Source organism: Chelonia mydas, chromosome 18 (assembly GCF_015237465.2).
Source record: "Chelonia mydas isolate rCheMyd1 chromosome 18, rCheMyd1.pri.v2, whole genome shotgun sequence".
NCBI classification, from domain to species: domain Eukaryota; kingdom Metazoa; phylum Chordata; order Testudines; family Cheloniidae; genus Chelonia; species Chelonia mydas.
Window position 1 is genome coordinate 16,607,802 of NC_051258.2, and position 13,479 is coordinate 16,621,280.

Consider the following 13,479-nt stretch of genomic DNA (forward strand, 5'->3'; position numbering starts at 1 on the left):
AGCCAGGGCTTTAGAAATGTGTAGGGAAAGATCACTTTGCTCTGAAGTTACTACTCCTCTTTCTCCACTTTGGGGAGCATGGTCTCTCTCCTTTAGCCTCTCGAAGCCAAGAGAAGGCAGACAAATGGAGCTGAAGCTCTCCCGATGGACATCAGTTACCGAAGTAATATCGCTTGGCACTTCCATAGCACGTCTCACCTTCAGAGCACTTTACAAACCACCAGCAAATTAGCCGAGCTAGCCCTACCGTCGTCATAAACACCAGTCAGTGCATCGCGTCCCCGGAGCTTGTCAGATAAAATGATGTGCCAGTATATTTTTTCCCCTGCAATCTGAGCATCTTTACAGATGGTTGAAACAACGTCCTTCCATGAGGGCAGTGGTCCTAGGTCCTTTTCTACAACCAGCACCTGCTCCTTGGGATCCCTTCCCCCATCCACACAGCAGAGATCTAACTGGAGCCTATTTAGCCATATGGAAAGGCTGGGTGCTGAGGGCCCCCTGAAGTAACAGGTTTGTGGCCCCCAAGGTGAGAGATTCTGCAACTGATTATATACAAGATGTCATCAAACAGCAAATAAATTATCCCCCCTCCCCTCATGTGCACACATGCTCTGTTTGACCAGCTCTGCTTCGCCTAACACCTATCAGAGAGAGGTAATTTTGCCTGTTTTTAAGCTAGGAGAAACGGAGGCATAGAAGTGACTTGTCTGATGAGAACGCATGGCAGGAATTGGGATTAGAACTCCCAGCTCTCACTCTGTGCTGACCATACCTCCCCATTAGCACTCGAATGGGTGCTAGGAAAACCCCTACTATTCTTCATTAAAACAACACCTCTTGGGGGCAGGGGCGAGAATGGAAAGGTTCTGCTTGAATGGAAGAGTTTGGTGTCCAATCAGCTTCAAGTGATGACAGCATGGTGACGTCTCTTACCATTGGCTCCTGGACCAATGCCTCTTTTCGGGTGTGGATACTCTCTTCTCTTTCAATCATCCCAGCATCTGCAAGAAAAATGAAATGAGTAAATCCGTCCCAGCAAAACCCACAGGGCACTGGCAATGTGACCATTTGGTCCCGTGTGCCGTGGAAAGTTCTCTCTCACTTAGAGAAAGAAAGTGAACTGATCACTCTTGCCTATCTGGGAAAGACAGCGCATTGGGTTGTGATGAAGCATCACTGGAACCAGAGAGCAGGCTAGTTACCACACTATGGAACAGGTATAGAGTGCAAACTGATGCAGTGTTGTCTGCCTGTCTCTGCAGACAGTCTGACACAATAGCATGGAGGGGTGTGAACTGCTCCCCATTCATTGTAACGGGTTAAGCCTGGTGCCTAATGATAGTATGTTAAAATGTCAACACTGACTGTTTCATCAACGATCACGTTAGTAGGCATCAAGCTAACGTGCTTATTTGCCACGGCTGGATGTAAGGACAGCACTCGGGGAGCTAGTTGCTGTCAAGGGCAACAGGGAAAGGAGCAATTCAGTCCCCTGCCTCCAAGATCTGAAGTCACTAGCAGGGGCACTTTCACCGCCTCCTTGGTGCCAAAATTCAAAAACACCTCCTGCATATTCGTGGGTGCCAGAAACCCCCTCTACCCAGCTGCCAAAACGTCTCCTGGCATCTATGGTGCAGGTACGTGCTGGCGACAAAAAAACCTCTGGGACTATTGACAACTGATGACACGAGGAGGAACGGAAAACACATTTAAACACCAAAACAAACGTACACTCCCAGGAACATGGCACAGACTGGCAGTGCAGGGGGGATGGGTGCAAGGTTTCAGGGTCCAAATCTTGGCATCCGTCTTGTGTGCTGCGTAGGACAGTGGCCTCGACTCATTGTTCTCCCCATGTCAAGTTTGCAAGACAGACAACTCCACGTAACAGTAACAGCTTTTGGGGGCAAGGGATTTGTAAGGCCGCCTTTTTGGAGGCTTAACGATCCCTGATGTGCCAATTACACCCATCTGCTTCCTGTTAGGTGGCAAGGTAGCTGGAGTCACACCACAGGGCGATTGGCTTACTGAGCCACCGGATGCTCAGTCACTCCATCCGTACGTTCAGGAATTAGTCTCGCTCTCGGTCCCTTGGGCTACTGCAGAGGCTGGGTGGTATCCATGGAAACAACCCAGTTGCGCAGCCAGTCAGAGCATCGCTCCCGGCCCAGCTGTGCCACGGCGGGTTACAGGTCGGCGCCACTTTGCCCTTCGTCGGCGCTTGGCGGTTGAAAATGAAAGGCCGGCGCCCCATGTGGCAAGGGGGAGAGGAAAGGGGAACCGCACAGAGCGTCAGTTTGCGGGAAGCAAGGTGGCTCATTATGTTTATTTCTCCCGTCGTACATTTGGGACCCTGGACAGCCCTTTGTTTTGACCAGCGGGAGGCCCAAACCCCACCAGATCTGGATCCAGATCCGAGTGGGTCCAGCTACCGCATCTGGTTGCGCTGGCTCCAATGGTCATGCTGACCACTGCAGCGGCAAGCAGAGCAGGTTGATAGGGGTGATGCAAAGCAGCCTCCAGGATCAGGCTGCCCCGTTCGGCCTGGTGTGTAATCTACAGGGCAGGTGCGTCCCAAGGGACGGATGCAGCACCAATCTGTAGCTCTCTAAGGGAACGCGAGGTGCCGCGCCCACTCCTTCACCCCCCAGTCTGGCAGAAGCTGGGAGAGCTGAGGAGGCAACGCATGGGTCCCCTGAGGGTGCACAAAGCAAAGGAGGGGCATCCCATAGGGCTCTGGCCAGTTAGAAGCCGGGTTTATGAGCTGTGAAGAACATCCCAATGAGAATCATGGCGACCACAAGATGGCAGACTGGGGGTGTAAAGCAGGGCGCGCTGGAGGGAACCACGGGGTGCTAACAGAATCATGAGATGAGTTTCTAGGATGATTCCCCCATTCAGAAATGATCCCCCCTCCCATTAAACAGCTTCATTCGCTGTAATCTCTAATCCTGGGGTGCAGAGATGGTTCTCCCTCCAGGCTTGTGGTCCAAGTCTGGCTGCATTAGACCCGGTGCCTTTGAGGCCCGGATGCGTTTTTAGTAGTAAAAACAAGCAACAGAAAAGTAGTATTTCTGCCTGAGACGCTTCTCAGGACTCCGGGGGTGGGAAGACAGCTGAGCACTAATCGCCCATTTTGACAGCGCATCATTTATTATCCTTCTTCTAACAATCCTTGACAAGAACGGCCTTAACGAAGGCCGGAGGCAGGGAGTTGGGTCAGTGTTTCTGTGCTGTATGTCATCAGCATTAGCCAAGTTTTCCCTCTTGAAACATTAAGTAAGAGACCAAGAGGCAACAGGACTCCCAATTAGATAGTTTCATGGCCTGGGCTGTAAAGTCGTTCCCTAGGGCGTTAATCCCAATTAAGACGTGGAGGCCAAGTCCTGCTGGTCCCAACACTCCCCCCATCCCCACCCCCCCAGTGCGAGCCTGTTTCCTTCAAAGAAGAGTTTGCTTTGATGTGAGGCAATTAGTTTGATTCTTCTGAGGGAACTTGTCGAAAGCAGGTCATTTAAAGATGAAATACCAGCTGGGTTCTTCTATGGGAAGGGACAAAGCATCCGGGCTTTGAAACAAGAACATGGCTTCTCCTCTCTTTCTCATGCAACCCCCACACTTCTCTGTGTCCAGTTGTCTGGACCCGATCAGCACAGGATCAGTTTAATATCTAACATGTCCAGTATTTGAGAGGTTCTCCTGCACTGGAAGGGCACTGACCCAATGATCTAGACCCTTCCTCCCTATCTTTATTATGGCCTTATTATCTAAGCCTCTGTTAGTCATACCGACCTGCATCTCTGCCCCTCACCACCACTGCTATTCCTAATCCGAGCCCTCTCCCGAGCAGAGAATGAAAACTGTGCCAAAATCCACTGGCAAGGGTTCAGGCTGAGACCACCAAACTAATTTTCGCTTGTGATTTGAACCCAGATCCCCAGAGGCTGAGGATAGAACCCAGGAGCCCTGACTCCTAAACTTCCTGCTCCACCCACTAGGCAACCTAAGGAATATTGCATTCAGAATCCCAGTGACAGTTAGATATAGGTCACTGACCAAAGGCAACAGAAACTTTGTTAGCTCAGCTTGGTCTAGTAACCCCATGCGGTTGCATTGATCAAATCTGCATTAACACGGTTAGCCTTTTAGACCCGAGCAGTTAATCAATATTTGGGATCTTGTGGATTGTTTCAGTTAGGGACAGAAATTGATGATGGAGTCAGGTATTTCTTTGATGCAATCCTGTTTATTTACAAAGAACGTACATCAAGTCCTGTTTCCCTGAACACACTAGGAATCAAAAAGCAGCGAGACAGTTTCTCTGTTCAAAGATTCCAGCCAGCATTCTGCTCAAAAGCTCTCACTTTCATTTTTTCCCCCTCAAGGTCACACATTTCTCTCGCTGTCTCTGTGGTTTCCTTGTTGCCTTCACTGTTTGAGGTGTTTCTGCCGCTTCTCTCCTGCACACAGATGCACGGCTACAATCAAATATATCCCTCATCCTTGCATTTGTTATCAGATCCCCAGGAAACTCCTGGAACCACATGGCCCACCCACTGCCCAGGCTTGAAAGCAGTCTAGTCCTTGGGCAATCATCTTCTATTGTTTCAGCTATCACTAAACAGAGGGGCAATTCATTGTTCCCTCAGTTTCCCTGTTTGGAAGACTGAAGCTGTCCTGCATGATAACAATGACGTGGTACCATCGCCCAACCTTCAGTGTAACAATATTTATACATTGTGCCTGTGAACTGAAGCAGAGATAAAGGCTCCTCCCTTGCAAACCTCAGCTGGTGAATTATTCATGAACCAGATTCCTGGCCTGATGATGGGTCAGACCGGGTCAAATGCTTCCCCCTTCTCCCCTTTTTAATGGCTTCCCTTGCAAATACATTATTAGTTGGCTGAGCCAGTCCGGGGATTCTGAATGCAGTTGGAGCGGCAGAGGGTACAACTTAACATGTGCCAAATGGTTTGAGGGCTGGTCTCCCCCAGCTGCTCAGACGCACAGACTTTGAGTCTTCCAAGATAGTTGCAGCGGCTGCAGTTGTCTGACTGACTAAAGGAATTAGCTGGCCTTTGAAATGGCTTGCGCTTCGCCCCCAAAGGATACTGGGAAATTCATCGCCATGATTAAGATTGGAATCCCTCTTCCAAAAAAAAAAAAAAAAAAATCACATGGGAGATTGAACTCAAGTTTTGCAAGACACAGTGGAAGGGGATTCTCCATCCCTCTCTTATAGATGGGAAACAAACTGTCGCAGCCTGTGTGAATTCCTGGCACACTGCTTTAGTGCGTATGACGTGCATGGCCTGGAGAAAGGGGACAGGTCAAGGTTGGATGAAAGGGCCGCCCTATCCCCAATAACAAGATGATGCGCTGCACTCCTCCGATGACAGAGGAGGATAAGGGCAACAGCCTCTCCTGTAAATTACTACAGGAGGCGGGTCCTTTCTCTATCTATCCCTAGGAAAACAAACTCCTTAGTCATCCATAAGGGGACTGCAGATGTTACGCATGCTTCCTCCCGGACACAGGAGCAGGGAGGATGTCAGGGGATTCCCAGAGCCAGGCTCCATTTCTGCACTTTGCAAGGCAGTGAGTTTTTAAAATTCCTAGCAATTGTACCTCATTCGCAAAGAACATGCCTTGGTTTATCTGTGCTCTGAGCCTATCGGCGCTAACCCTAAGCAGGGCTGGGCCATGTCAGTATTTGAATGGGAGTCCTCCCAGGAACAACGGGGGAGTGTATGAATTAATGCTAGAGACACTGGGGGTGGCAAGCATTCTCCTGCAATGCTGAGAAACTAAACAGGACTGAGCTAGGGCATGAGGCAGAGGGAACAAAAGGGACTAGAAACTAGGGCAAAAATGACCAAGTTTGGATTATTTAAAATACATGACATCTCCTGACAAAAATTTCAAATTAAAATTTCTCTTCGAGTTTTTGAGAGACTTCCTTTATTCAAAAACCTCCCCCTTGGTAAGCACAGGTCATTATTGTACTTCACTGCGTTTTGGAAACCATACCCATCTCAAGTTCCTCATCATCCGTCCCCTCCTTGTCTCCTTCCCGATTGGCTATCGCATGCTCTGCCCCTCTTTGTTGATTGGCCAGCAATAGATTGCCATTCTGCTCAGGTCTGGTGTCAAAGTGAAGGTGCTTTGGGTAACCGTGCACTTGTTCCTCATCCATTCGGGCGTTCACTTTGTTAACAATGTCTTGCCAGCTGCAGCAAAGAAAGAAATAAAAACAGAACAAGCCACACAGCTTGTTGGCATTTCATAATCTAAACGCAAGCAGGGGGGAAAAAAAACCCAAACCAACACAAAGAGAAACCCACCTCCCACACATGCAAAACTGCTGCCTAATTGTACATCTCCGGCAAAGGGGCCAATAGCATTAGTTATCCCTGCAAGCTACATGAAAAAGCTACAGAACAATTAATATGCTACACAAATGCCAAATAAAATATGCTTTATAAATGCAATGTATTGTTAGAACTGCTTTAATCTCTTATTCATGCCCTGTGATAAATTATCCAGATAGCAGTGGCAATATTTTCTAACTCCAAATTGATACATTTTCATGCTTCCCACATATTAGAAGGCATAAATTTGCCTTTTTGGAAAAATACCAAACCGAAAGTCCTCTAAATAAAGGCTGAGACATAAAAAGTAATAATGCTACGTGTACCACAGTCTTCTAGTAATTGGTCCAAACTCTGAAGAATCACCATTGAGAAATGTAGAGTTTTGAACTACGAGTGTAGAAAGCTTTTTTAAGAAAACTAACGATCCAGTAAAAGCTTTGTCATCCGGCATGTTGGGGGAATGGGGGAGTGCCAGTTAGTCAAATATTCCAGTTCACTAACAGTTATACTTACCGATGGAATACCAATTTTCCGGGATGAGGCAGGGAGAAAGGGTGTGGGAGGGGGTACGGGCTCTGGGCTGGGACCAGAAATGTGGGGTTCAGGGTGCGGGTGGGGGATCCGGGCTGGGGCAGGGGGCTGAGTGTGGGAGGCGTGGGGGTGCTGACTCTACGGTAGGGCCGGGGATGAGGGGTTCGGGGTGCAGGAGGGGGTTTGGGTGTGGGAGGGTGCACAGGGCTAGGGGTTGGGGTGTGGGAGGGGGTGCAGGGCGTGGGAGGGAGTTTGGGTGTGGGAAGGGGCTCAGGGCTGGGGCACAGGAGGGGTTTCAGGGTGCCACGTCTGGGCAGCGCTCACCTTGCGCAGCTCCCCACAAGCTGCGACATGTCCCCACTGCTCCTAGGAGGAGGCGCAGCAGATGGCTCCGTGAGCTGTCTCTGCCCACAGGTACCCCCCCTGCAGCTCCCATTGGCCACAGTTCCCGGCCAATGGGAGCTGCGGAGCCCGCACTCAGGGCAGGGGCGGTGCATGGAGCCCCCCATGGCTGTTCCTCTGCTGAGGAGCAGCAGGAACACGTCGCCGCTTCCGGGGAGCCACACGGAGCCAGGTAGAGAGCCTGCCAGCCCTGCACCAACCGGACTATAAACCAGACTTTCAATGAAGATCAGAAATGCCGGTTTATAGAGATTTCTGGCTGGTAAAGTGCCAGATAGCTCCGCTTTTACTGTATAAGGAACTTGTTGTAGTGTAGCACGGCAGATAGCCTTTTCCTTGTCTATTTTAATAAAATCTCTCTCATAAGCTCTTTGTAATAATTGTGACAGATATTGTGGTGAAAAAGCCTACTTGGGTGTCCTCTTTCGGGGAGGTGGTGGGGGGGTGTCTGTCTCTGTTAGCGCCCGACCTCTGCGACCAGCCTGCGAGCCTGACTCTGAGCTCTGGGGAAGAACTGGCAGCTCCTTCTGGCCAGCCATGAGCTAGGCTGGGAGTTTGATCCTTCCCTGTGAATGCTATGCCTCAAACATGCGCCTGTTGCTACCTGGATCCACTGTCTGTCTGTCTGCTTCCCTCTTGGCACAACAAGGCTTTAATGATGGTTGGCAACAGGACAAATGCTAAATGCCACGCCCTTCTTCTCCTCAATGCTGCCATCTCTGCATGGTACCTGTACCAACCACTGAGCTCAGAAGCCCATCTCTACATGGCTAGTCAGAGGCTCCACTCCCTGTCTATAAATGTGCATTACAGATGCAGAGATGGATTGTGGAGGGGGCTGTAGAGGGGTGTTTAAGGTAGAATACCTATGCAGACGTTCTCATCCAGTGCCAGAGGGAAGTGTCTTTTATGCAGGGTACAAAGATGGCCCAGACTTCTCCAACAAGGCTCATTGCAGAAACGCCACATGATGGACAAGATTCAAATCACCCAAGCACCTAGCCTAGCGCTTCTGAAGATCTATAACACACTAAGAGCCAAACCCAGACCTTGAGATTCACTCGAGTGGCACCTACCTACACCAGACCTGAACGTGGCCCTGATTTCTGAGGAACAACTTCAAATTTTTAGGGGGTGAACCTAAAGGTTCAGAATCCAGGGAAAGCCCCCAGAAGACCAGTTTGCTTCTCTGAACACTTTGTTCCCGCGAAAGCAGCAGGGGAAACTCTCCAGAACAGCTACAAACCCTTGCAACATTTCGCCACTTCCATCACCAATCTCAGAGGCACAGAGACTTTCAGGACTGAAAAATAATGGGCACTACCAGAACTTTTAAACCTCAAAAAACGGCTTCAGTTCACGATCAGATTCCTCCTTTATACAGCCTGAGATCCCCAATTCAGATGCACACACCAGCTGAGATTTTCAAATCTGCCTGAGAGATTTGGACACCCAGTTGCCATTAAAATTAGTGGGACTGGTGCATTCAACTCATATGTCTACTTTGCAGGTTGGTCCTGGGTCCTGGCTCATGCACATGTGAGCACATTAGCTAAACCCGCCTCCGAGAATCCACATTGCTATGCCATACATGCCCTATACTCTGTAGACCTGTGTCCACACTGGGGCTGCAGCTACCTGTGCCTGGCGCAAGGATTTCTGGGCGTATCCCAGAATTCTTGGTGCCTAGCCAACTGGAGCCACTCTAGGATTTGGTTCCTGGCTTGTTGTAGAACTTGTCTGTCCTCCCTGAACCCTTGTGTGGAAGTGGTTTCAGCTCGCCAACACCAGTTCCCTTCTGCCTGTTCCCACCGGGCTCAGCTGCTGCATTTAAAGCCAGCACACTGCCACTGCGCAAGCTTTTAGAAAGGAAATTGCAGCCAGAATATCATCCTGGATCACCCACCCCAGAAACAATCAAAATGTAAATCAACTATCAAGGGCCTCTCTGGAATCTGCTGATCTAATCCACCCCTGCAATAATTCCTCGCGTTGGACAAATGGCTTCTTTGCCTCTGGCAGGCTGCGTGTTATTTTTGGCACGGACATCTCCAAGAGAATGTCACTTTGATGTTCCCCCACCCCCTCAAACACTATCCAGGTAATAGGACAGTCCCTAGCTGCTCTGACGACTTCTTGACCTTAGATCCATTCAGAGAGAATGCTGGGTCAGTGCCATGCTGTGGCCTCCTTCTCCATGTGCCAAACAGCTCAACGCTTGCGTGCTTGGACTTACTTACTGGTGACAAACTCCCCTCTGTGTTATATGCAACCTTTAGTGACACCCACCTCCACTGACTTTCATGGCTCTGGAGCCCCGTAACAACAGAACCCCTTCCGTCTAGGTTCCAGTTTGCTTCTTAAATCCAGGTTATTAGTATGATTGCTGTCTCAGTGGAACGTAGAGAACCAGACTGAGACCAGGGCCCTGCTGGGCTACATGCTTTACAGATACATAAGAAGAGGCAGTGCCTGCCCTGAGGAGCTGGCAACCTAAGTGAACAAGAACAAGGGGGAGGAAATGAACTGTTACTATCCCCATCAGAACTCAGTTGACAATTCAGAAGCGGTCTCTCCCCCAGCTTGACTGCAGCTGCAGATCTAACAGGAACCACATCTTGTTTGTTTCAGTAAAGTAAGTAGATGTAACCTGGAGATATGTAGGGAGTTGATGAGCTGAGAAAGATGCTCTTTTTGGATCATAGCCAAACTTGGAAGAACTGCAGTATCAGAAAGTGTTTTCACATGCAGAATGCTCATTCTGCTAACTGGTCAGCAGAGACCTTCACTTGGATGGTCAGCTCTTTGGGGGCAGGGACAGTATTTTTGTTCTGTGTTTGTACAGCACCTGGCACAACAGGTCCTGGTCTATGACTGGGGCTCCTAAGCGTGAGCGCAATACAAACAATAAGTATCCATTTCATGATCTGAATGTAACGGTCTCCACCTGCTTCTGAATCCACCTTTATCTGTAAATTACCCAGAGAGCATTCGTCTCCTCTCCCCTATACCATGGAATGAAGGCTGAGCGATGGAGGTTGCTATGTACAAAGAGACCTTCTGCATTTGTCTAATAAAAACTACAGCCCCTCAAGAGGCTCGGAAATTTCCATACTAAGGCCTCACCTAAATTCAAGTGCATCTACTCAGGAGAATGCGCCAGAATTTAACTCAGGAGATTTAACAAACATTTTAGATCAGTGCAACGTTTATATGTAGAAAAGGTCTAGGTGTCCACCTTACAATCATGTAAGGCTCTTCAAAGAAGCTTCCCCTGCTGGTATGACGGAGACATGGACCCAAGCAACAGCTCCATCCACAAGATGGAAGAAAATCCACAAATGAGAAGAGGATAGAACCTTCACCTCAAACCCAGATGCAAAGCCAGGAGAAGTCAGCATCTCAATTGGGGCCAGTCGCCTGCTACTTCTTGATTACCATATAACCTTGAAGATGACAAGCCTTCAGATCTTGCTTTGGTTGTTCCCACAGAGCTTGATGGATTACTAATTAATTAGTGGGAAACATGAGTGAACCTCAGCTTTAATACACAGCTTAACGCCTCTTAATTAGAGAAGCTGATGGGATCCCTTAAGGGCCCTGCTGCCGAAGATGTCTGGCTTCCACTTTGCTGTATTTCTTCAGCTTGCTAAACAACACCATTTTTATTTTTAAGTTCCCCACTGCAGAGAGGTTGGCAGAAGTCAACTCAAAATTCTGCTCTGCCATTTCTTCCAGCTAAGACTCAATCCATGCCCTGCACCCTGCTCTACAGAAGCTCCTCAGTCTCTCCTTACTGCACAACACCTACAGGACTGGTAGACAAAGCCCACCCTGCTGGCTAAATGCAGCCCGTGGAGAGCTCCACAACATGGCGCCCTGTTGCCCTCCCCTTTCACATGGAAATGGAACCCACCAGGCCATGCGTCCTAGCATGCAGCGCTGCATCTTGACACGAGTGGCCTGCAGCTTGAAGCAAGATGGATGTTTCATGGGCAAATCAAGAAAGAGCAGAGCATGCTAGGACCTAGAGTCTTCATTTGCAACTCTTTATATGGAAGATAACACTGAACACCCCAGCAAGGGGAAGAGTTCAATGGGCCAGTCTTGATGACTTTCTTTAGCATTCTTCCCCATGAACTTTGAGAGTAAGAGGAGAGCCCTGCAGTACAAACCTTTGCATCTGCGCCTGTTTGTTCCCTGCCAAGGGATGGTTGGCTGGAGCCGCCTCCTTCTCCAACGTAGATGGGTGTTTCAGATGGGGCACCACCCGTCTGGGAGCATGGTTTTCCTCACTGGTTTTCCCCTGAATGCTCACCACCACCTTGTGATCCTGCAGAGAGGACAAAGATCTGTACAATCTACCTGGCCTCTCAGACCCGCACTGCCGACTTGTGTTTGGAAGGTTCCTGGTTTTGGATCACATCCTTCATCAGGGAACATTGGGACAGGAATTGCTCTGCAGGGGAGATGCATTCCCTGCCAGCCATGCTACCATTTTCTGAGAAAAGGAAAGTAATTCATGTCCCAGAGAGTTAAGAAAAATACCTTTCTGTTGGGCGGGCTATGTGAAATGTACTTGCCCTGTCCTCAGCAGGCCAATGCCCATGGGACAAAAGGGCAATCCTATGGTCACACCTTAAAAACAAGGGTACAGTAATTACTATGTAACTACATTGCGATTAGCGTTATTGTACTGTGGTTTGGTTTGTCAGGATGTAATTAACACTTACTCATCTTCACAATATCTCTGTGAGACAGGCCGGTGCTATTAACAACTCCATTTTACAGATAAGGAACTAAGGCGTCAAGTGACTTGTCCAAGGTCACACAGGAAGTCTATGGCAGAGTAGGGAGTTGAACCCATTCTTCTGAGTCCCAGGCCAGGGCCCTAGTCACTGGACCATCCTCCCGAGTACATACAGGATGTCCTTACTCAAGGCTGAGACCAAGAGTGTTTCTGGACCAGGCCAGCCGTGAAAATCCACATCCACATGTGGTTTGAAACATAAATATAGTTTGGGGGTCCCCAACCAGAGGCTGCATAAAAGATGCCTGCAGTGATGCAGAGAGAGAGAAATAGGCACTGACTGATCAGGGACCAACACGGCCAACAGCCAAGATTTCTGGTGCCTCTTTCCCCCACCTGCACTCTAGAATGTATCCCCCGCCCCCGTCTCCAGTCTTCCCGCATACACCAATGCCCACCTTCACTTCGCGGGTCCCTACACCTGGCTTAGGCAGCATTTTTAACTCTACCTGCCCATCACCATGGGACCCGGAGATGTGGGTTCCTGGCTCTGCCGCAGACTTGCTGTGTGGTACCAGGAGAGTCGCTAACTGGTGGGAGTCAATGGGAGGTGTGGGTGCTCAGCACCTCGGGAAAGAAGGTTCTTAATCTCTCTAAAACAGCTGCAATATGGGGATGATCATATTCCCCCACCTCATTGGGCGGGGGGGGAGGGGAAGGGAGGACAGTGAAGGGGGGTGTTGGGCAGATAAATTCATGATGGCCACAAAGTGCTCTGATGCCATGGTGAAGAGGGCAATAGAAAAGGCCATGAATAACTAGGATAAATATGGACGAGCAGTGCCCTCCGGAGCTAGATGAATGCAAAGGAGAAGGGGAGGACTTGGCTGGTCACCCACTTATTCCCTGTCCATTGGCTGACGGTGGAGTCAGTTCCACTGACTGCACAGCAGAAGAACCAGCCTGTAGCTGATCCCCATGGATTTTATGGGCCTCATCCAAAGCCCATTGGAGCAAGTGGACAGGATCCTCCTAGTATGTGGCTGAAGCCCTAGGTCCACCTCTGGGCTGTAGCTAGACGGCGAAGAGGGGTAGACAGGATGAGGTTAGATGAAGACACCTACGGTGACCTATCTGCAAAGCGAGCATCCTCCCAGGAGCAGGAATCCCCGCTGCCATAGGACTGCAAGCTCCAGCCCTTCTCTGAACTACTGTCCAGCAGTTTGCAAAGGGAGTGACTCAGAGTCTAGCGAGAACGGGGAAAATGAGAAGCAGAAACAGTCCGACCACTTCATTAAGTCCTGCTTGGCTGCCCCGCAGGCTGCAGTCAGCACTCTCCCCCTGGAGGAGAGCACCCAGGGAAGAGGAAACGCAAACACCTCGCAAAGGATGGTTTCCTGAAGACTGAGCGAGAGAGGG

At 49.6% G+C, this 13,479-nt stretch overlaps 1 protein-coding gene across 2 annotated transcripts in view; it reads right to left on the bottom strand.

Annotated features, from left to right (window-relative positions):
- The window catches only part of LOC102930966 (Golgi integral membrane protein 4), a 73,845-nt gene that overhangs the window by 12,457 nt on the left and 47,909 nt on the right, over positions 1-13,479 (bottom strand). For both annotated transcript variants that reach the window (XM_043531492.1, XM_037881005.2), the window contains 3 exons: positions 11,486-11,643; positions 6,034-6,233; positions 937-1,004 (listed from right to left, as the gene is read on the bottom strand). In XM_043531492.1, coding sequence (XP_043387427.1) covers positions 937-1,004; positions 6,034-6,233; positions 11,486-11,643 — 426 coding nt within the window. The remainder of the gene's footprint in view (positions 1-936; positions 1,005-6,033; positions 6,234-11,485; positions 11,644-13,479) is intronic.